Below are 21,414 nucleotides of genomic sequence, written 5' to 3'. Positions count from 1 at the left end.
TGCCTCAAATGTCCTTTTCAAGGTCCTTGAAATTAATATCGGCTATTTTGATGCAAATATATCAAAATAATCTGATGCCACCATTTATTGTCATATCCAAATGAAGCTAATCAAGTTCAGTTGTCTAATAGCATGTTTTAGATATGAAGTAACTTTTTTGAATATTATTAGTTGTTATAATAGAGTGCATAGACAAGTATAGAGTGAATGTTTCATTTTCTTTGATCAAAGAACTGCGGCGACAATATTTTAATGAATTAAAATGTGATATGGTTCATGAAATGTAATCATTAAAAAAACAAATAGAAATTGAAAGTATACCTCTAATTTTTCATGGTTAACTACCATCATACTAGTCTTTGTTCAGAAACTGAAACTGCGTGTCATCATTTCATGGCGGCGTTGTAGTGCTGAAAAGCGTTATTTGTAAAATGGCGCAATTGATTACAGTTGTGGCGCGCACCGATTCTGAATGATAGATTTGAACTTCAATTTTCATTTGAAATTCAATTTTCTATAGATGGCCTTGGATTTGAAAAAGTAAAATTGTGACTAGTGCGAAGAGTTAGTGGGTGTTTGGTGTATGCCTGTCTTTTTTAGGTTTTCATAATTCTACTGCATTTAACTTATCTGAATGGTTGATGCACAAAAGGTAGGTTATTGGGTAGGTACATTAAGAGTATTTCTGAAGTTAAAGGCCTGAATCAGAATGGCCAAGGGACAAGGGTGAGCTTTCATATTTTTATTTTTACCAGTCCTGCAATGTGCATCTCAATCCATTATTTTATAACTCCTGCTCGAACCCTGCTGATAATAGAGCCTGGCTCATTTTGCGCTACTGTATATCAACCAGTCTGCAAAACGTGGCAGCCAGCTCGACGAGGTGTTTGGGGCAGCCGGAATCCTGCCCCAAATGGGGCAGTTAGCCTCCCGGGCAGTCGAATTTCTGCCCCAAATGGGGCATCTAATTGGGGCAGGTTAGATTATGCCCTAAATGTACTGTATATAGCATAAAAACTTCATATCAATACATCACCCGCGCAAATTTAAGTCGGTCGCGGTAATGAGACTCGAACAATTTTTAAACGAAAGGATCTGATCATTGGTCAAGGTTATATTATATAGAGAGGCTAGTGTTCCGGTTAAAATGTGGTGATGACGCAGTTGGGGTGCAAAACTGCCTCATGTTGCCATGGCAACGTCGAATCAATCGGCAGCGAGGGGCGCATTTCGTTTTTGCAACCGAAGAGAGGCGCTTCTCGGACAATACCCCAATGCATCATTGAAAAACTGATATTACACCTCGTCTCGGCGATGATCAGCTAATTGGTGGCTTAGTTTTAAGTGTGCAGAGTACGCTCGTCTCTTAATCTGTAGGTCGCGGGTTCGCAGCCGGTCAGTTAAGCGTTTTAGCACGCGTTCGTTTCTAAGTGGAAATGTGGATATCATTTGGCCGGACGGGGACGGCAATCATCGTGAGGGCTATACAGCACATTTACGAGTGTTCGATTAGGTCAGGTTTGGTCTGGTTCGGTTTGGTTTGATTTGGTTTGGTGAGGCTAGAAAGGAGTATCTCCGGGTAGCGCCTTTCCTTGGTTGCTAATACGAAACACGGCGCGTAAAACATTCATAGCCCCGATGAAGGGAAAACTCGAATATGGTAACAGTTACAAATGACAATTTCTGCGCTTCAGCGACGTTTGTGGCGCAGCTCACTTTTTCTCGCGCGTTTCAACAATACTCTGCTTCTTTATTATTTTCCACCGGTAGCGTGCACCCCGCCCCGGTCCGCCCCGACTGCAAACGGTCTGCCCCGGAATTGCCGAACTCTGCCCCGATTTCTCAAAAGCTGCCCCGATATCTGCCCCCGCCCCACTGTGTCTGCCCCGACGAGATCTCGTCGAACCCTGCCACGTTTTGCAGACTGGTAATATCAATAGACGTCATGCCATATCAATATCTTGACAACAAGATACAGATGAAATCGAGAATGAAAGTAGTGTATGTATAATGTAATGTTACGCTGGTTTTAGTGGCATCATGTTTCTGTCGAGACGCGGCAAATGAACTATAAGTTGACCTGAAAGGGTAGACTTAAAATGACTTAGGGTCAAGGTCATAGAAAAGGTCATGTTTTACCTATATAATTCATTTTGTATCATTTATCTGAACACATTCATAAGTTGACCTGAAAGGGTAGACTTAAAATGACTTAGGGTCAAGGTCATAGAAAAGGTCATGTTTTACCTATATAATTCATTTTGTATCATTTATCTGAACACATTCATAGTGTTTTCAGTGCTCTAGCTAGCATGTGTCTATCTAAAGGTATTGTAAAAAATTGTTAGAGAGGGTTTATGACCTGAGATGACCTCAAGGGCATAAAAGGGGTCACAGCACAGGTGCAATTTTCCAATTCACTGTGTCATGTCCACCTGTGTCTTGATGTTTGAGGGTGCTTGCTTATGTCCAAAAGGAAAACATTTCAATTTTCTCTCATTGACATAGGCATAATGGAGACTGGAGCAGGGGTGGAGAAATACGCCGAGTTGGGGTTGCACGGACGCAGCAAATCCACCGCCGCCCTGGCAGTGACCTTGACCTCCGCCGTCTGGTGCGGCTCCAAAGCCAAGCCGGCACAGCCGGCGTGGAATTGGGAAGACTCGTGCTACCCCAACTCGGCACATTTGTCCACCCCTGGACTGGAGAGGTCACAAAATTGACCTGACCTTAGATTACCGATATCAAAATTCTAAGGTATACAATTTGTTGGTACTGATTCCCTCATACAATCACCAAATGCCTGAGTTTCAAACTTCTGGGATGTAAGCTGCAAGAATGACTGAATCATTAAGCTTTCTTGGAGGCACGGTAACTTAACTTGACCTATTGACTTGGCCAATGTGGCCATATGTGACCTGGGCTCAAAAATTTGATGTATGTCACATGATATGATGCAAAATTCATGAATCATATAACCTATACGAAGTTTTGCAATGCTGCGCACTGCGGTTTTCTTTACAAGCATAAAAATTGGCAGGTGTGGCCAAAAAATGTCCCACCCCCCACCCGGGCAAACGGAACATTTATTGTGCATTTTTGGTTGACATGCATGTCTCATGGATACTGTTTGTTATTTGTCTGTAATTTGACGGAGCGTTTCTTACAGCGAACGTGAAGCGAGATGAGTGGCGTCATGGACTCTACGCCGGCCGAGGACGACGGCAACGTCCGGAAGTCGTCTCGTCTACAAGCCAAGCCGAGACAGAATGGTCAGTGACTCCCGCGTTACCGGCCATAAATGCGAAAATGGCGTCGATGATAGGCGTTTGGTTGAAAAGGCGCAAACACAATGCATATAACGTCATGTATTCACGGACAAAAGCATCCAGTGGCCGGGCGGGGACACAAGCGCCGCCCGTGCGGCCATGGGTGGAACTATGCATTTATCGGTGGATTTACCGGGCGCCCTTGAAAGGTAGTGTGCCAGCTTTCCTGGACCATATAGAGTTGATGCCCCGGATAAGGAGAACCGGATTTTTAGAACTTATCCATACCTTCAAAACTCATGGAAACGTCTTAAATTCTTCAAATTTTGAGTACCCCAGTGCGAAATTCGCCCCGACGGGTTGTCGGTCGTACCCCAACCACATTTCACACCACTATGAACAATAAATGCACACACTAAAATCGCTATTACCGATAGGCTCATTAGGGTTGTTCAAAAAAACCGAATTTTGGAAAAGTATACGGGCTCATGGCTCATGTGGTGCGGTATTCTTTTCTGAGTCCAATGAAGCCCTTTTTTCTGAAAAGTATTAACTGTTAGGGGCTCCTCAAACGGCTTAAAGAGGACCATGTTACGCCCGCCGACCGGCCGGTATCAATAAGGGCGAGAATTCGACGCCGCGCACAGGCGGCAGCGCCTTATCGGCACCGCGCGGCACGACACCTGCCGGGCGGCCGGCCGGGCGGTGGGAAGTTATCAGTGGGTGGTCTTTATCACGCGATCGGGGTGAGCTATCCCATGTTTTCGGGGCGGAAAACTTCAGTGCAGCATCGATGCGTCTGCCACGGTGGTTTGTGTCGATGGTACAGAAAATAACTCAAGCAGAGCTCAGAAAAGACTGAATGATTCTGGGTAGTTGCCTCGAAACAATCCGTTTCAATAATACAGCTGCCTTCTTAACGTACTGTATCACTTGTTAATTCTTCAAAAAGCAAGCTCTGAGCAATAACAGACTTCTTTGCATTGCTGTTGACAATTCAAGCTGCTTTTGGACGGTGGCTCGCAGCCCCAATATGCTGCCGCGTAACTCTATTCCAACGACGAAACGGCAACTTAGCGAGAATTGAAAATCTAACGAAGTAGGTACAACAGGAGCTGGCAAGGCTCCTGCATTGGTCTATCCGTCATGAGTGACACACCGGGGTAATGTGTCACGTCAGGGCAGAGCTGTGTTCTATGCCGGGTCTGGATTCGGGTCTCGATCGGCATCGGTGGGCACGGCCGCCCTGGCCGGACTACCGGCGTCGCTTATACTCGAAGGATTGGATAAACGGCGCTTGATTTATATGAGTAGGTACTCCGGCTAATATCTCTATTCATGTCTCACTTCGTCACACTGTCAGGGTGGCCACCCTGTCATTCCCAGACATGTTATGTTTTCTTTCGACCTGCTAATCTAAGTTAAACCCTGGCGTCGATTCTGTTGCCCCAGCATCTGATATAAACGTATCTGAATAATGACATTGGTGACGCCTGTGCTCGTCAAAGCCACCTCCAAACTTGGGCCGATGACTGTCGGGTCTCCTCTAAATTATGTCCTTGTGCATACTGCATTGTCAGCCCCTGCTGTACGCATATCGTGAATTTTCGATTCTCGCGAAGTTGCCGTTTCGCCGTTGGAATAAAGTTGCGCGGCAGCATATTGGGGGTGCGAGCTACCGTCCAAAACTAGCGTAAATTGTCAACAGCAATGCAAAGAGGTGTGTTATTGCTCAGAGTTTGCTTTTTGAAGAATTAACAAGTGATACGGTACGTTAAGAAGGCAGCTGTATTCTTAAAAAGGATTGCTTCGAGGCAACTACCCAGAATCACTCACTCTTTTCTAGCTCTGTTTGACTTATTTGCTGTACCATCGACACAGACCACCCGGTGGCAGACGCACCGATGCTGCACTGAAACTTTCCGCCCCGAAAACATGGGATAGCGCACCCCGATCGCGTGATAAAGACCACGCACTTAAAACTTCCCACCGCCCGGCCGGCCGCCCGGCAGATGTCGTGCCGCGCGGTGCCGATAAGGCGCTGCCGCCGGCGGGCGGCGTCGAATTCTCGCCCTTATTGACACCGGCCGGTCGGCGGGCGTAACATGGTCCTCTTTAAGCCGTTTGAGGAGCCCCTAACAGTTAATACTTTTCAGAAAAAAGGGCATGAATGGACTCAGAAAAGAATACCGCACCACATGAGCCATGAGCCCGTATACTTTTCCAAAATTCGGTTTTTTTGAACAACCCTAAGGCTCATCCAATCAAGTTTCGATAAACCCGTACATCATCATCTCCTGCGGTTTCGAACATGCCTGTTAGGTGGCTTCTGCTCATACTTTGTGGTGCGGTGGTGGTGCGTCGGGCCGCGCGCTCTGACTGCGGCAAAAAAAGCGTCAGCTGATCATTGTAATTTCTGCCACTTTCGTGTGGTGAGATGGGTTCATAAGTTAAGAGACGGCTGTTTCATATCAACTATTTTTCATAAAATCATATTTCAAACCATCAATTAATGTTCGACAGCCAAATTAAAGAAACAATACCAATACAGGCTTACAGTTTAAGTTCGACATTGTGTTGTCTACGATTAAACAGCTGATAACTCATTCCCGTACGTCGTAACTCTATAATGACATTTGCTTATTGTCACATGTGCGCCGCATTCGCGATTGCTGCCGACGCCTGTTTGCAGGTCAGCCCACTACAGTTGTTATACATACCGGAAAACCGATTAACTTTTAGGCGAAAAAAGCACTATTTCGGGCCCATTTTTGAATATTTTTGCGATATTAGGTAAAAACAGAAGCTTCTTATCCTAGGAAAAATAAAATGGGAAATCATTGGAAGGTGGGAAATCATCTAAACACCACCATCACTTATCATAGGAAGAACGATGCCAAAAGGAAAGGTAGTAGCGAAGCAGCCGACCAGTATTGCTGTCACACGCCATTGCATGACGTTCCCTTGTAATATCTAGTATAGTTCGATCCAACTATCAAGATTACTTTTTGACTGTCACCTAGGCTAGTTTTTTTCAATAGCAAAAGCAAAGTTTGACATTTTACGTCTCTAAGCGTCACTCTTGGTTATTTGATATCATTGGGTATGCCGTTTTCAGTGGCGAAGCTGCTCTCGGAGCCGATACCCAAGCCAAAGGTCACACCGGATGACAGACGGCGGCTGCTCAAACTGCAGGCTAAAGCGGCAAAGTCGGGTAAGTGCGACGTTATCAAGCATCCTCTTAGTGTTGTATGCAAAGCATAGGAAGTAAACATTCATGCGGCTCGCGACTCTACCCTCTATTTGCTAGTAAAGGTACTGTCAAATGCTAGTATTTCCTGTCAAATTAACCAAACGAATATTGCTTTTTTAGATGATGGCATATACTCTAGTCTAGTATTTTCCCAGGAGGGCATATGCTGCCGTATAATTGTCAGTCGGCTGAATTTTCTCACATGATTTTTTTCAGAGCTCACGTTAAATCCGTTCACGACTCAGTTTAGGTATGCTTGCTCCATGTTTATCCTGCCTCACTAGCAGCTCGGCAGATTGCTCGTCTATTTTCGGTATCTGCTGTTGACCGTCATTGACGAGTATACGTCCGCGTCTGCCCCTGTCTCAGCAGATAAGGGTGCCGGCGGCGGCCCTCCATGGACCCGTCCCACGGCTACTCTCCTGGTGGGGTCAGAGGACAAGCAGAGAGAGATCAAGGTAGGTTGCAGGGTGCGCCGGGTATTGCTCGCCCCATGGTCTGTTTGGAAACATCCCTGTTATCACATCGCTTGTTGGGCCTTTCATCTTATCGCATCGATTGTTGGGCCTTTTAGTAGGAAGACTGACTAGGAAAGGGATCGTGGCTGAATAATGATATTTCTATATCTATACATATATACATCTATAAGTATATTATAGTTACAGCAACTGAGTCAGCGCATTGCTGATGTTGGACCCAGACATGTGCTTGGATCCGGAAAAATGGATCTGAGATCCGATCCCATGGATCCCGATCCGAGATCCATTCAGATCATAGATCCAACCCCTCAATTTTGTCGAGAGATCTACTGGGATCATAGATCTGACCCTTCAATTTTGTCGCTAGATCCACTCGGATCATAGATCCGGCTCCCCAGTTTTGTCGTGAGATCCATTGGGATCATAGCTCATAGGTGCTCAAAATGTTAACAACTTTCTTTCATAAGAAGTTATGAATACCAAAGTATGGTTAGAAACAATCTTATATGTACAAAGGCCTTATTAGTAAAGGCATCCAGTTACATTATACAGAATACAAATTAAAGGAGGCTCATGACGGTCACAACTTGAGAGAATTGAGTGACATGAAGATTGTTACCAACAGAAAAGTTTGCATTAACAATTAACATAGAGGTAAGTCAAAGTAATGACTAATGAACAATACATTTCTAGGTACCTACCACATCACAATTCATGTTAGAATCTACATAATGATATTGATAAGACAATCTTGCATTAGACAACCATGGCTTTCCAGTTTCCAGCTAACACAATTGATTGATAAACAATAAAAGATGATACTGACACATGTGGCTTGGTTGGGTAAAGATATTTCAATCTATTGAAAGAAATATTTGATAAAATAAACTGAGATATAAACAAAAGTATAAAAATATTCTGCGGAAGCGATGGGAAGCGAAATATCAATTGTAAGGGCCTTGGATATTTACCGTAAAATGATTATTCAGTATCTAAATAGAACTCGTGACGTCATTTCAAATAACAAATGAGCTAAGCGTTCTACCTTCGAGTATAATGAAAATAAATCAAAAATCAAACTGGAAATTCAAAAGGCTGGATTTTTTTTTTCAAAAGAATGTTCATTTTTTTCTACCTCACATAATTTTACGATACGATTGTTTGTGAATATCATCTTTGTAGCGTTGAATTTAATGACGTAAACGTAAGCTAAAACGGTATTATATGGTCCTGAGCCGGGTCGCGCCTTGCATCTTTATTTTATTCACTTTTCAAAAGCATCACAATATCTTACGTCATTAGGTTGAAAGGCCTATTACGGGGAATCTTTTGGAATCATTACCATTACGGTTTTAGTCAAATTAAGATTTTTCATTGGTCAAACGATAATGACGTAATAAAAAATATTACCAAAACGTGAGCTGTGAATTTCGTTTGTCTTTTTTTTGGGAGGCTCTCTCAAGAGCGCTGTTCGGCAGCCGGCTATTTTGTGTGCAGGGTATGACGCATTCCGCGAGCCGACGTCACGGGCGATGACGTCGGCTCGCGCGCGAGCCGAGCGCCAACGACAAACTAACGGGAACCCTCGGACACCCTCGGGGCATAAATCGCGGAGTAGCATATTGAGCGAGTCTTATAAGGGAAATTCATATATTTCCGTCTCTAAAATGATAATCAGGGTGTCTCTTACCTTTTTACGTATGATTTAGGCTTACCTAACACTTCAGTTGCCAAATATCTGCAATTTATTCAAACGAAGGTATTTTCAGTAAATATCAATGCTATAGACCGAAATCTTTTGAATAAAAACTCCAACCAACAGCAATAAAGATAACTAATTTTATTCCAACCATTTCCTCCAAATAAACAACATAAAAACTCACTTTTACACACACCATTCATAATAAAGCATACTAACACGCCGCTTTTGACGATTGCGGCGTCGAGTGGCGCGCTGCTAGCGCTCTTTTTCGATCGCAGAGACCCTGCACGCGCGCGAGCACACTACGTCACGTCCGGGGGCACAGGTATATGAAAAATCGCAGTGACGTAACACTTTTCTCGCTTCTCATTGGTCAATAGCCCGTTGCCGGGGTAACGTGCACGTATGTGAGCGCGGGCAAGAGTACTAGCCGGCCGCCGATCAGGGCCCAGGGCTCTCTCATAACGAAAGCACAGCATGGCACCACACATGGCACGATGCCAAAAGTAGGTAATCTGCAGAAGTTGATGCCATTTTTGAACTTGTAATTTTATTAGGAAAGTATTAGAGGTTGTTTGCTATTCTTACTAAATCGAAATTGTGTTGCACATACTAATAGCTCATACGAACATTCTGGATTGGGATTTCATACCTGGCAGAAGTGGATTGCTGGATTATTTTTAACAAAACTGACCTATTTGGCTTCCAGATTTGATTTCCTAACATCTGTCCATAGGCGGCGGAACAGGGGGGGGGGGGGGGGTGGCACCAGGGTACAGTGCCCCCCATAGATTTAGGCATTTTAACATTAGCCCTATGGCGTTGCATGGAAAGAATGGGACCAAAATGAAAATCTGCAGTGCCCTGCTGCCACTGCATCTGTCTGTACTGTTTGTCCATTGAATTAAAGTGGCTGTAGCTTGTTGATAAAATTGTCATCAGTGCTGTCATGAAAAAGTTACAATTGGTCACAAAAAGTAGCAATGTGCATGTTCTTGGTTTATTTTAAATGTAGTACAAATGTTGTTGATTTAAATTCAAATTTAATGCTGATACCTAATGATTACAACTGGTCTTAACCATGTCCACAAGTGACAATTCTCAATTGTATTGCACTGTAAGGTGTACAATTATGTAGGATAAGGGTTTCATTGGCTACATGTTGTCGTGAGATCCATACAGATCATAGGTCCTCCACAAATTTTTGCCCGCTGGATCCACAGAGATCATAGATCCGACCCCTAAATTTTGTCGAGAGATCCATTCGGATCATAGATCCAACCCCTGAATTTTGTCGAGAGATCCACTCGGATCATAGATCCAACCCCTCTATTTTGTCGAGAGATCCACTGAGATCATAGATCCAGCTCTCGGATCCATGCACATGTCTGCGCTGGATCCACAGAGATCATAGATCCGACCCCTAAATTTTGTCGAGAGATCTATTCGGATCATAGATCCAACCCCTGAATTTTGTCGAGAGATCCACTCGGATCATAGATCCAACCCCTCTATTTTGTCGAGAGATCCACTGAGATCATAATTCATAGATCCAGCTCTCGGATCCATGCACATGTCTGGTTGCACCCTTGCGTTTCATGCGTTATATTGACACTGAACGCCGCCCATCGGTATTGTACGCCTTACCTGAATGACATGTTCACCGCTTTTCTGCTTCAGGTGTTCCCCTGCCGGGTATGCGACTTCTTGGGGCGCACTGCTAACGTCACTAAACTGCACGAACACAAAAACCATCCTCGGGTAAGTTTATCAAATTCACCTCACTACGTAGGCCCATATCATTTCGTGTTTACTTTTATTAATAATTTACGATTATAAATTATAAACTTAAGGATTTCAAGAGAATTTCAACGGCCTTCATCAAGCACACAACTTTGGCTAATAATCAAATCGTTTATTTGTGGTTACATTTGTTTTGCTGCATTTGACAAGATGCGCACTGTTTCCTTTTTTTACCGTAGAGGAAGCGCTGCAAGATCTGCAACAAATATTTGCACTCCCCTACTGAGCTGGAGGAACACTGCCTCGCTGAACATCAGACATCGGCTCAGGTGAGAAGATCCCACATTATGCTGTTTTGTTTCATAAGACAACATGTTTATTGTAAATTGGTATTTCGTTTTCCTTAATGGCTTGACATTTGACACCTATATTGGCAATGCTCTGATGAACCAATCGTTATTTTAAGATGTTAATTACAGCCGGGGGTGTTATATCATTGATCCGAAATACGCCTAGACTTTGACCACACCTCTGACTTGTAGGCGATCAAGTGCGCGTCGTGTGAGTACGTGGCGCGTGATCAGGACGACCTGGCTGCTCACACCGAGTATGAACACTACACCGGCGCCAAAAGGAACGAGGTAGGTCCCCCGGCGGCCTGTCTGCCTCCCTCCGCAGCCGCCCGAGCTTATTTCTAAGAGGAATACTAACGTGTCAGATACAATGCGAATTGGAAAGCATGCTCTTAACAATCGCAAAGCAAAGTTCGACTGCAATCTATGTAAATGCTCCTCATTTTTTATACGCGCCACCCCTGTATGCGACTCTTCTTACCCCTGCGTGCCTACCCTTACCCCTTCCCCTGTGTATGATGCCTCTCTAACGCCTCATCTCTTTGTATATGACAACCCAGTGACGCCCCATCCCCTGACCTCGCCCCGCAGCACTGTCGCGAGATGGTGAACGGCGTCCAGTGCACGGCCCGCTTCGTGCGGATCAGTGACCTGAGGAGACACCTGGCCTCGGAACACGGCCTGGTGGCTGCGCTCGACACCGTTCAGGAGGAATTCGACACCTGGGACGGTGAGTAGATGTGCCTTCTCATGGCTGTGCCTAGAAAGCCGTTGTTGGTTGCTGCCAATATAGGGTGGATGGCTTTGTAATTCGAATTTTCGAGAAATGTTAATTCTTCAGAAAGATTATGATGAGCCTTTTGTGTACGATGCTTTCTCAGTTGTCTCCGACATAATTTAGCCCAGGTTTCATTTGGCATTCTTTATTTGTCATCGGTAGTTGCGATTGTTACCAAACTGGTGGCACCCTTTGATAAGCCGTACGTATAGCGAGATGCTATCTCCGAGCGCTGTCTCTATTCACCCGCTCTCCTTTAGAGTTTATGCGCTGGAAGGCCCAGTTCGAGCTGGACACCCACTCTGTCTATAAGATCGGCTACGGCCGCCGGCACGGCCACCGTCGCTACATGTGCGTCCGCTCGGGCCGCTATAAACCGGTGCCAGACGAGCTCCGCCAGCGCCGGCCGCGCCGACACCGCACCATCAAAATGGGCTTCAACTGCACGGCCACCATGATGTGCAAGTTCCCTGAGACTGGGGGCGTGCGCGTGGTGGTGCACCCGTTCCACTACGGACACGCCATCGGCGACGTGGAACTGCCGGGACTGAAACCCGAGAACGCACCCGGTGAGTGACTGTGGCTATATATGGGCGGTGGTAGACGGGAGAGGGCATGGGGTTCGTACCACTGAAAAGGCTCGTATTATCGTGTTTGATGTCGAAGTGTGTAGTGCACATGCTCTTCTTCTGGCCGATTAGGATAACTAGCTAAATGCACTACGAGCTGGAGTGCTAAATGCCCTAGCGAACTAACTTAGCTAAATGCATTACGAGCTCGTAAACTGATCGCTCTTGGCGTCATCGGAGCAGTGCTACAATATCGTTACAGAGCAAACATCTCAATTAGAATGAATTTGCCCGCCTCATTAGCTCAATGCTGAGTGTCCGTCTTACAAGAAGATCGTTTGTGGGATCTCGATGTGAACACTTAAAACGCTTTCTATTTTCGTCCGTTGGGAATTGTCTGCCGACAAAGAAAGTGGTCGCGTTATAGACTACAGGGTAGATGAAACAGATGCATGTATCGAGCGGACTTGGTATTTCAATGTGCTTATTTCTGTTTCAGACAACTGGATTCGCCCCGATCCCCGGAGGAAGAGAAAGAACAGGCCGTTTAAAATCAGCCATGTGGATGAAGTACCTGCCATGTGAGTTTTTCAGTCGTGCGCGCTGACGGCCATTAGTCTTTGGCATGCATTAGTTGGTCATTGGTCATTCGGACATGCATTTGCTAACTTAAAACTTTCATATTCACCCGGCAACGCAATGACGTTGACAGAAACGAGGCACATTTGACTTAAGATTGTCAGGTAAAATGAATCATTCATGTTATCTATGAAATTGCTAATCCAGCATCGCTTAGAAACATGGAGAAAGGAGATAGATAAGCACACGGGCAGGGCGTGATACGAATTACGACTCTGTCCAAATCATTCCTCTTTACATTGGGACCTGCCTCTCCCCTGTGCAGGCCTGAGCCCACGGACGGTGACGAACCGCCCCCGGTTCCCACCGAGACCAACAGCGGAGACGGGATGCAGAACGGCGACTCGGGGACGGGACTCCCTGTGGCTTCCGTCACTGCTGAGAAGGCTGACTCCGACGCCGTACCACCTGAGGGTTCGGCCGCCGAGGGCGATCCGTCTGTGGTTGCAGAGTCCGGCGGAGGTGACGGCCCCAGCACGGATGTCGTGCCGGGCCCTGGCGGCGACACCGGCGGCCCAGGAGAGGGCGCTGGTGATAACGGCGATGGACCGAATAAGACGGACGCGAAGCCGGGGGAAGCGCCGGATCCAGCCCGTTTGGAAACGCTGCGGCGAAGGCCGGGCCCTAAGTCCAAGTGTCCGCCTCTGTCGCCGCCCCCGCCTCCAGAACCAGAGCCGGAGCCGGAGCCGGAGCCGAAGCCGAAACCTCGCCGGGGATTGTTCGGCCGCCCGCTGCCGCCTCCGCCGCGTCCCGGCCACGGCAAACGCTACAAGAAGCTGCTACGGCGAGCCAAGCTGATGAAGGGTCTTCGTAAGCGGCTGGACATGCAGCTGACGCGTCTGGCGGAGGCTCGTCTGCAGCAGTTTCCCAAGCTGGCACCGGCGCCGGGGGGTGGTGTGGACGCGCCTCTAGTCGGCATGCCGCTGGAAGACGTACCTGAGGTGGATGACAATCCGCCGCCGCTGGCGGTGCTCCGCGCCGACCCGACCGACGTCGACCAGCTGCCGGACGGCGTGTTCCCGGAGCTCGAGCTACTGACAGCACCCACCGACCTTGATGATGCCACTGACACCATCTTCAGCCTCAAGATGGAGGTGTTGTCGCTGCGCGCACGGCTGATGCGCCGGGCCGCCGTCGAGACTGGTCTGCGCGCTGATGCTTTAGAGGCGGCCGCGCGGCACGCGGACAATGAGCGGGAGTTACGTGAGGAGCTGGAGCGCACTCGCGCCGGGCAGGACAGCGAGCTGCAGCGGCTGCGTGGTGCGCTCCATTCTGTGTTCACGTCGGCCCAGCTGGCCGCACTGGAGAACCCCGACGAGCCCGTTCCCTGGGGCACACAGGACTACGAGCAGGCCATGGCGCTACGCTGGCTGTGCAACCAAGAGGCGTTCAACTTTGTGCGCCGCGGACTGAAGGTGCCCCTGCCGACGATGGCCGACGTGCGTGCGGTGGTGGCCACTGGCCGGCCGCGCCCCGTGGCTGACACGTTTTTCGAGCTGGTGCGCACCAAGGCGCTGGAGGGGGACATCGTCGAGGATGCCGGGGACGTGGAGGCGGAGCCCGGCTCGGAGCTGCGCCTGGTGCTGGAGGGTCCCGAGGAGCAGACGGTGGAGGTGGTTGACAGCGCTGCGGGCGAGGGCGAGGAGGCGCCCGTCGAGCGGCCGCCTAAGCCTCGGGTCATCGCCGAACGGAAGCCGACCACAGTGCGCGCGGTCCGGCTCCGCCCTGTCGGCAGCGACGGGCAAGCCACGGTGTCGACGGTGTCTGTGCGTCAGTTTCACGGTGACGCCGACGACTCCGAGCCGACGGACATAATGATTCAGTTAATTGAGGAAGACTCTGGGGAGCCGGCGACCGTCGAGCGGGTGGATGGAGAGGTCGCCGGGTTTATCGGACCGCACAGTTCGGGCAGTGCAGGGGACATCGCCATTGGAGAGTCGCCTTCAGGGGAACCGTCCACCAAACGTGCACGCTACTGATTCTGAGCGGGATTGGAAACTGGCTCATATTTTTCATCAAGATATATAAACATCTAGAATCGCTTCATTCATTGCCTGGACAGTCACAGTTCATACATTAGTTGTACATATATGCAATCTGGATATGTCATCAGAATTCATTCTACAATCGGCATTGTTTATAGGGACATGTACAAATAAGTGCCGTGACATTGTTGTTTATGAGCGCCTGCGTGTTGAGTGATTTCTTTCTTGTTTTTTTTTTTTTCGAGCTACCGGGCTTACTGCTTTTGTGCTCTTTTATAATAAAAGTCAGCACCCGAGATATACCTAATGTATGACATCATCGTGCTGGACTCAGCCCATTGTATTGTTGTGTAGGAAGCATTGTTCGGTGGGTAACTAACGAACTCTGTGGCCGTGGTTTGGTGTCAACATTACCGCTTTAAGGTCTATTCGCGTCCGAGTGTAGCAGGGAAATGCCTATCCTCAGTGAAGACACTTATGAAACGCGGCTCATTCAGATAATTTAGGTCGTGCTTGTTCCAATATGCAGATGAGTAACGTTTTCTTTTCTCGCCATAATGGGGATCTCTGGTTGTAATAGCGGAGGTTCCTGAGCTTCAATACCCTATAATGTGTACGATGGGCGTTAAATAGGCAGTTTTCATTACTGCTTCACCGACTGAAGTGGAGTGGTGACGTGGTATCAGTGACCTTATTTAGTAACATTAGGCAGCCGCAGCAACGCCCTATGGATGATTTTCGATAACAGGCGATATTATAACGCATTCCTTAGAAGTCCGTAAACGTTGAACAATGCGACCTTTGGCCTGACCTGTGACGTCATCGTTGCACCTAGGTCAATGAAACTTGGTGACATGGTAGTTACCCGGTAATTTTGAAAATCGGTCGGTAAATTTCCAATATCTTTGGTGGTTGTGGGGGGACGACCCCTCCCCAGTGGGTGGCAGTGTCCGTCAATAGCCCAAAGGGGTGCGGGTTAACTCGCGCCCTGCTGAGGAGAGCTTGAACCCCTTGCAAGTTTTAGAACACCTCACCATACATTTTTCTGCGCATGTAAAAGTTTCAGGTGACAGGCCTGTTGGCGACGCTTTCGTTCGAATCTCCTTTCATGGTGTGGACTGTATTTAATCGCGCATCGCACAGCATTTGGTTGTTTGGTGACCGAGATCCAGGAGGAAAATGGTTTAATTGGAAAATTGGGAAAATAAATGTTATAACCTATCACGTTAGCCTAGTTAAGATACAACTAAATATTGGATACAGGATAGAGCGCCGGATGCCGACGACTGAGGAAACTCCTTCTCAGGAAGTATATTTGGACCTAATAAAGAGCGCCGGATACCGACGGCAAAGGAACCCCCTTCTCTGGGCGTATGTTAGGGCCTAAATAAGAGAGCGCCGGATACCGACGACAAAGGAACCCCCTTCTCTGGGCGTATGTTAGGGCCTAAAATATGAGAGCGCCGGATACCGACGTCAAAGGAACCCCCTTCTCTGGGCGTATGTTAGGGCCTAAATAAGAGAGCGCCGGATACCGACGACAAAGGAACCCCCTTCTCTGGGCGTTTTAGGAATGTTTTAGGATAAAAAAGGATAGTCAGTAGACTTGGTCACCGGAACCGATACGCCTGCCGCATCTCCGTCGAATATCTCATCTGTGTGTAGACCGCGCACTGTTTCACTTCTCACTCGGGCTTCTCACACACTTTGTCTTCTAGTTCACTATATTTGGCGGATAAGGCAGCGAAACGTACCGGGAAGAGAGCCAGGGGCAGCGCAGTGTCCCCGTCGAAGTCGAAAGGTGAAGTGAGGGCCGGGGGTGTTTACAACTAGTTTATATACAGCGACAGGGGGTGAAAACAAGACGCGTTGAGGACGGTCAGAGCACACAGAAAAGGCTAAAAATGGCCCGGGCGTCCAGCGGCCACCCGGAAGACACACACGCCCGGCGCGCACGTGCGTGCCCCACACAATGGCCCGGACCTGGGCCGGTCCTACGCAAACAGGGAGCCGCCCTGCCGCGCCGGCCGGCCAGCCGGGTCAGAGGGGACGCCAGCGTCCCGCGACCGCGGACGGCGCTCGGCTCGGCGGCGCGGCGGCGGTTCGGCTCGGCAGCGCCGAGTCTCTCGCCCGTACCGCCTTGCATAGGTGCAATTTGTCGGCAACAAGGCCCAAGTCTCTCAAGGTCAGGTCACCAAGAATCGTCGAGTGACTTTGCCTCAGACAACGTTGTAATGCAGGGCCTCGGCTAAGGAATTTTGACTGGTGGGCCACTTGGGTAGCGACATGGACTGACCTTCATAGCCATAGCCCTCCCCCCTCCAATTTTCGATTTCTCCCCAGATTTCGGCCACTTTATTCTGCAAAAAACCTCAGGATGGCATTTAAAAAATGTAAAAAAACTGGCTCGACCCCCCCCCCCCCCCCCCGACTGTTCAGAGAGAGCCGAGAGGAGAGAGCAGGGACCCACAACCCTCTCAGTGGTGATACTCCGGCGGTGCACATAAAATCGCATAAGTATGCACAAAATATTGACGCATATTATAAAACTCTGGACGATAAATTACGGCCGGTCGGATGTTAAAAATCAGCGAGCCCTGAGTGGATCGCTCGCCGACTAGTCGGAGATTCGGAAGCGGTCGGACGGGATCGGGCGTTGTCGGGTGGATCGGGAGGAATTGTGAACAGCACGAGTGCAACTTTATATATAAAGTGGGTTGTAGCAGGAACCCCAAAAGGGGGTTGTAGCAGCAACCCCAACATCTCTGAAAATGATCATTAAGCCTATTGCGTGTCGCATGGAAAAGAATTCACTCAAAAGCCCTAGCGCACTGCGCAGTGCGCAACCCTAATATTTTCTTTAAAAAAAGTTATGTACATTTGTGGTGAACAGTGTCCCAAACTTCAGATTTCTCTTGGGTGTCTGTGTGGAAAATTCTAGCCACCCAAAATGTGAGAGTGGAAAATTATCCATTCTTATTCTTGAGTGTCATCTTCAGCCCAAATGAGAAATTTTTGGAACGCTGACTGTGAACGGTTTAAATATCGCTTGCAGACTTCAATCTGCTGGAAGTCACCGACACTACCTCTAGTTTGACTCTGGCTTATATCGTGTCTATCGGCGAGCCGTCTGAGATCGCTCGCAGGCTTATCCCCGACCGTCTGAACTGGTCTGTTCTTTATTCGTAGTTTTTCTTGTAACCGACTGGTCTGCGGCAGATGCTTATGTGACTGCAACCACTCGATCGAGCGGAAAGCTTGCAAGAACTCACTCGCAGACCTCGATCGCCTGGAAGCCGCTATCTGTCATTGACAGAGGCAGACGTCTTTCACGATTATTGCATAAAATTTAAAGCTTCGGTCACACTTCACCGGATTGGACCAACGGACGAGAAACGGACGAGAACTGTCCATGGGTGGAGCTTCTCCAGGGAAGTTGGTGGGGCAAAAAGTCGTCAAACCCACAATGTCCGATTATAAAGTTGAATAAAATGCCACATTGAATCAATTCCTATCATTACAGACATATCATTTTGCATCAACCAGACGTTCCAAAGCTATTCAATGCGAAAAAAAGATTAATTTGCAAAGCAACAAAGTCTTAGAAATCAGCTAAAGTTGGTGGGGCAAAACACTTATTGGTGGGGCAAAATACCAAGTTGGTGGGGCAGCCGCCCCATCAACTGTATAGGAAGCTCCGCCCCTGGAGCTGTCAGCGTCCGGTGATGTCCGTTTGTTTCCGTTGGACGTCCGTTTGTTATCCGTTAATATCCGTTCCATGTCCGGTGGTGTCCGGTTGAGCACACCGGACATACAGCAAAGACGTAGGTGGTGGATTTTTTTAAAGTTGCGGGTCCACTCCACTATAGTCCACTTTTTACCCCAAGAGGATATTGCAAACAATAGGTTGATTTTTTTCACAATATGTTTCACCGATGGGTACTTTACAGCCTGAAAATGTACGATAGGATAAGATCTGCTAATTCAATTTGAAATGTGAAAAATGTGAAAACTTAGATTTTTCGGAAATTTACTGGTGGGCCAAATCTTTGAAGCTGGTGGGCCATTTCGGGTCACTGGTGGGCCATTTGGCCCACCAGTTAACATGTTAGCCGAGGCCCTGTTGTAATGCTTGCTTGCCGTAGCCACACCGACTGACGGATCGTTTTTAAACTGTCAGAGGTTTGATGAGGGTACTATTATGTGTTTTATGTAAGGTATACGACTACCTATACCTTGTATGAACTTGGTACTAGCGTATAACAACCGATTTCTGAAGAAAAAAATTGTCGAAATAGTTGAAATTGGATCTTGACCTGGGCTGACCTGATCTTTGACCTGACCTAATAGGTAAAAAATAATAACGAAGTAACTTCGTTACATTTTTACGCTCTTTCGAAATTCGAATGCCGCCTACGGCATTGTGCTGCATGGCCCAGGAGCCGAGTTAGAAGGGTGAGGGCCGAGGGGGTGTTCAAACAGTGTTACTGGGGTGTATCCAGTATAGCCTGGATATTCATGAGCCCCAGCGGGGCATGGGTTAACCTTCACCCCAGCGGGGGGGGGGGGGGCATATCTAACCACCCTGTCGCGTTTTTTGCGTGTGAATAAAAAACCGCGGCGCTACGCTGCTTGGAGTAGCTTTCTCTACATCAATTTTGGATCCAATGTGTGAAAATTTTTGACCCCAAGTCATGTCAGGTCAGGTCACCAGGTCAAGTTAACTGAACAAGCCTAAAAAAGTTTGCAATCATGTCCAGCCTGCTGTGTTTGTCAGAGAGGTTTTAAACTTGGTGGATTGCATGATGTTATGGGCGCCTATAATTTGTATCTCTCGGATTTTTTTTTATATCCGTGACCTAATGTCAGGCCAGTGCCGTGACCTTTCCATTATAAGTCAATGGAGAAAAACGAAAATGCCTCTAGACCCGTGTGTACGCATAAGAACAGTCCAACTATTTCAGAATCACAATGATTTGGACCACCCGTGACGATCAAGGTGTCTCATTTTTTGCTGATAGCCTCTAGATAGGTCATCCGAGGTCATTTGAGGCTACAAACATATTTTTGCCAATAACTCTCGATTGGAAAGAGATAGAACGCTGGGGATGGACTCTTGTGTTTGTCTTGCCGAGATGCATCGACTGATATGCAACATGACCTTTTCCGGTCAGGTCATGACCTTGACCTGAGGTCAAATTTTCAAGTTGACCTTTCAAGGTCAAATTCATTCGACGCGTCTCGGCGAGAGAAACACGATTCTGGCAATAGAAATGTCGTGTTTTTTTTAGTCAAAAGTTATTGTCGAAAAACACTTTTCGTAAAAACAGCTATTTTGGGAGTTTTTGCCCTCTGGAGGCTAAACCGTTGACCTGAGGTCATTTTTTATAATGACCTTATCAAAAGAAGAGTTCAAAAGCCATCGATTGCTTTTCCATGCGTTTTTCTAGCTATCATAGTTCCTGAGATAATGGCATGTTTTCTGAAAAATATAATGACAATTCGAAAATTTTGACCTTTGATGACCTCTGGTGACCCCAATATTGCTCTAAGATTAAAAATGACTGAAATACTTTCAAACGTACGCATCATCGACTGCTTTTTACCGCGTCTTTCTAGCCCTCTTAGTTTTTGAGTTAGAGGTGGGTGGTAACATATGCCCCCTCCCCCCCCCCCCCCCCACTAGGGCGAAGATGGCTGAGACCGCCACTGAGGCGCGGGTTAAACAAGTTAATTGGGTCGGAGAGCGCTTTCATTACGAGCGAGCGTGAAGCGAGCCTTTTCAATATACCTTCTGCGTCTGTCTACTGCGGGAAAATATTAGTAGGCATTTGGCCTGGCCCGACGAAATCTGCTAGTTCTTTGACTGCTTAAAGCTGGAACGTCTGTAGAACCCGCTATGCGTCACCATCTACAAAACATTTTATGACCCTAGGATTGAAAGTTCATTATATAGGCTCATCCATTTGAATATAATTCCATAGTTAGCATTGCCATTTAAAATTAGGTAGGGTTTACGGTACCACGCTGAGATAATGGATGACCTATATCAAACTATTAAAACCCGCGCTGTGCTGGGGAAAGGGGGGCATTTTTTGCCCCCACCCGGGTTTTTCGCGAATATCTCAAACACCGGGGCGCTGCGCGCCGCTGTTTTTGGTACACCTGTTCATACATCATTTCCCCACATGTTGTGAAAGTTTCAGACCCGGGACCTTCAAGGTCAGATCACCAGGTCACGTCAAGTGACCTTATATCAGAAAAAGGTCAAAGGCTCGCTTTAGCTACACCGACTGAACGATCACTTTGAAACTTTCAGCGATTGATATGAGTACCAGTATGTATAAAATGTATATCTCGGATTTTTTAATATATGTGACCTAAGGTCAGGTCAGTTTTGCAACCTCTCTATTAACAAGTCAATGGGACAAAATTGAAATGCGCCTCTTTTGGACGAATGTGGTTCAAATCGCTCTCACACATCAGTTCATACGTAAACATGACACACTGAATCGGAAAAATGCACCTGTGACCCCTGTGTATGCCCCTGAGGTCCTCTCAGGTCATGAACGGTCACGAGTAGTTTTTTTTTTTGCTATAACTTTTGATAGAGACGTGCTAGAGCGGTGAAACGCGTCAAATGT

At 47.4% G+C, this 21,414-nt stretch overlaps 1 protein-coding gene across 2 annotated transcripts; it reads left to right on the top strand.

Annotated features, from left to right (window-relative positions):
- The first annotated feature begins 427 nt into the window (after positions 1-427).
- Positions 428-15,068, top strand: LOC122370684. 2 transcript variants are annotated; one of them, XM_043346507.1, is made up of 11 exons: positions 428-652; positions 3,170-3,272; positions 6,388-6,483; positions 6,895-6,980; positions 10,384-10,464; positions 10,686-10,775; positions 10,989-11,087; positions 11,391-11,529; positions 11,838-12,146; positions 12,646-12,727; positions 13,051-15,068. In XM_043346507.1, the coding sequence occupies exons 2-11, from the start codon at positions 3,185-3,187 to the stop codon at positions 14,762-14,764; spliced, it is 2,784 nt and encodes a 927-aa protein (XP_043202442.1). In that variant the 5' UTR covers positions 428-652; positions 3,170-3,184; the 3' UTR covers positions 14,765-15,068. The 2 variants fall into 2 exon arrangements, with proteins under 2 accessions (XP_043202442.1, XP_043202440.1); XM_043346505.1 differs by having other exon boundaries at positions 443-652; positions 6,892-6,980.
- Positions 15,069-21,414: the final 6,346 nt, after the last annotated feature.

The sequence above is a fragment of the Amphibalanus amphitrite genome, unplaced genomic scaffold (assembly GCF_019059575.1).
Source record: "Amphibalanus amphitrite isolate SeventyFive unplaced genomic scaffold, NRLGWU_Aamphi_draft 001160F_arrow, whole genome shotgun sequence".
In the NCBI taxonomy this organism is placed as follows: domain Eukaryota; kingdom Metazoa; phylum Arthropoda; class Thecostraca; order Balanomorpha; family Balanidae; genus Amphibalanus; species Amphibalanus amphitrite.
Note: the sequence above shows the minus strand (reverse complement) of the source record. Positions and strands in the feature narration are given on the sequence as shown.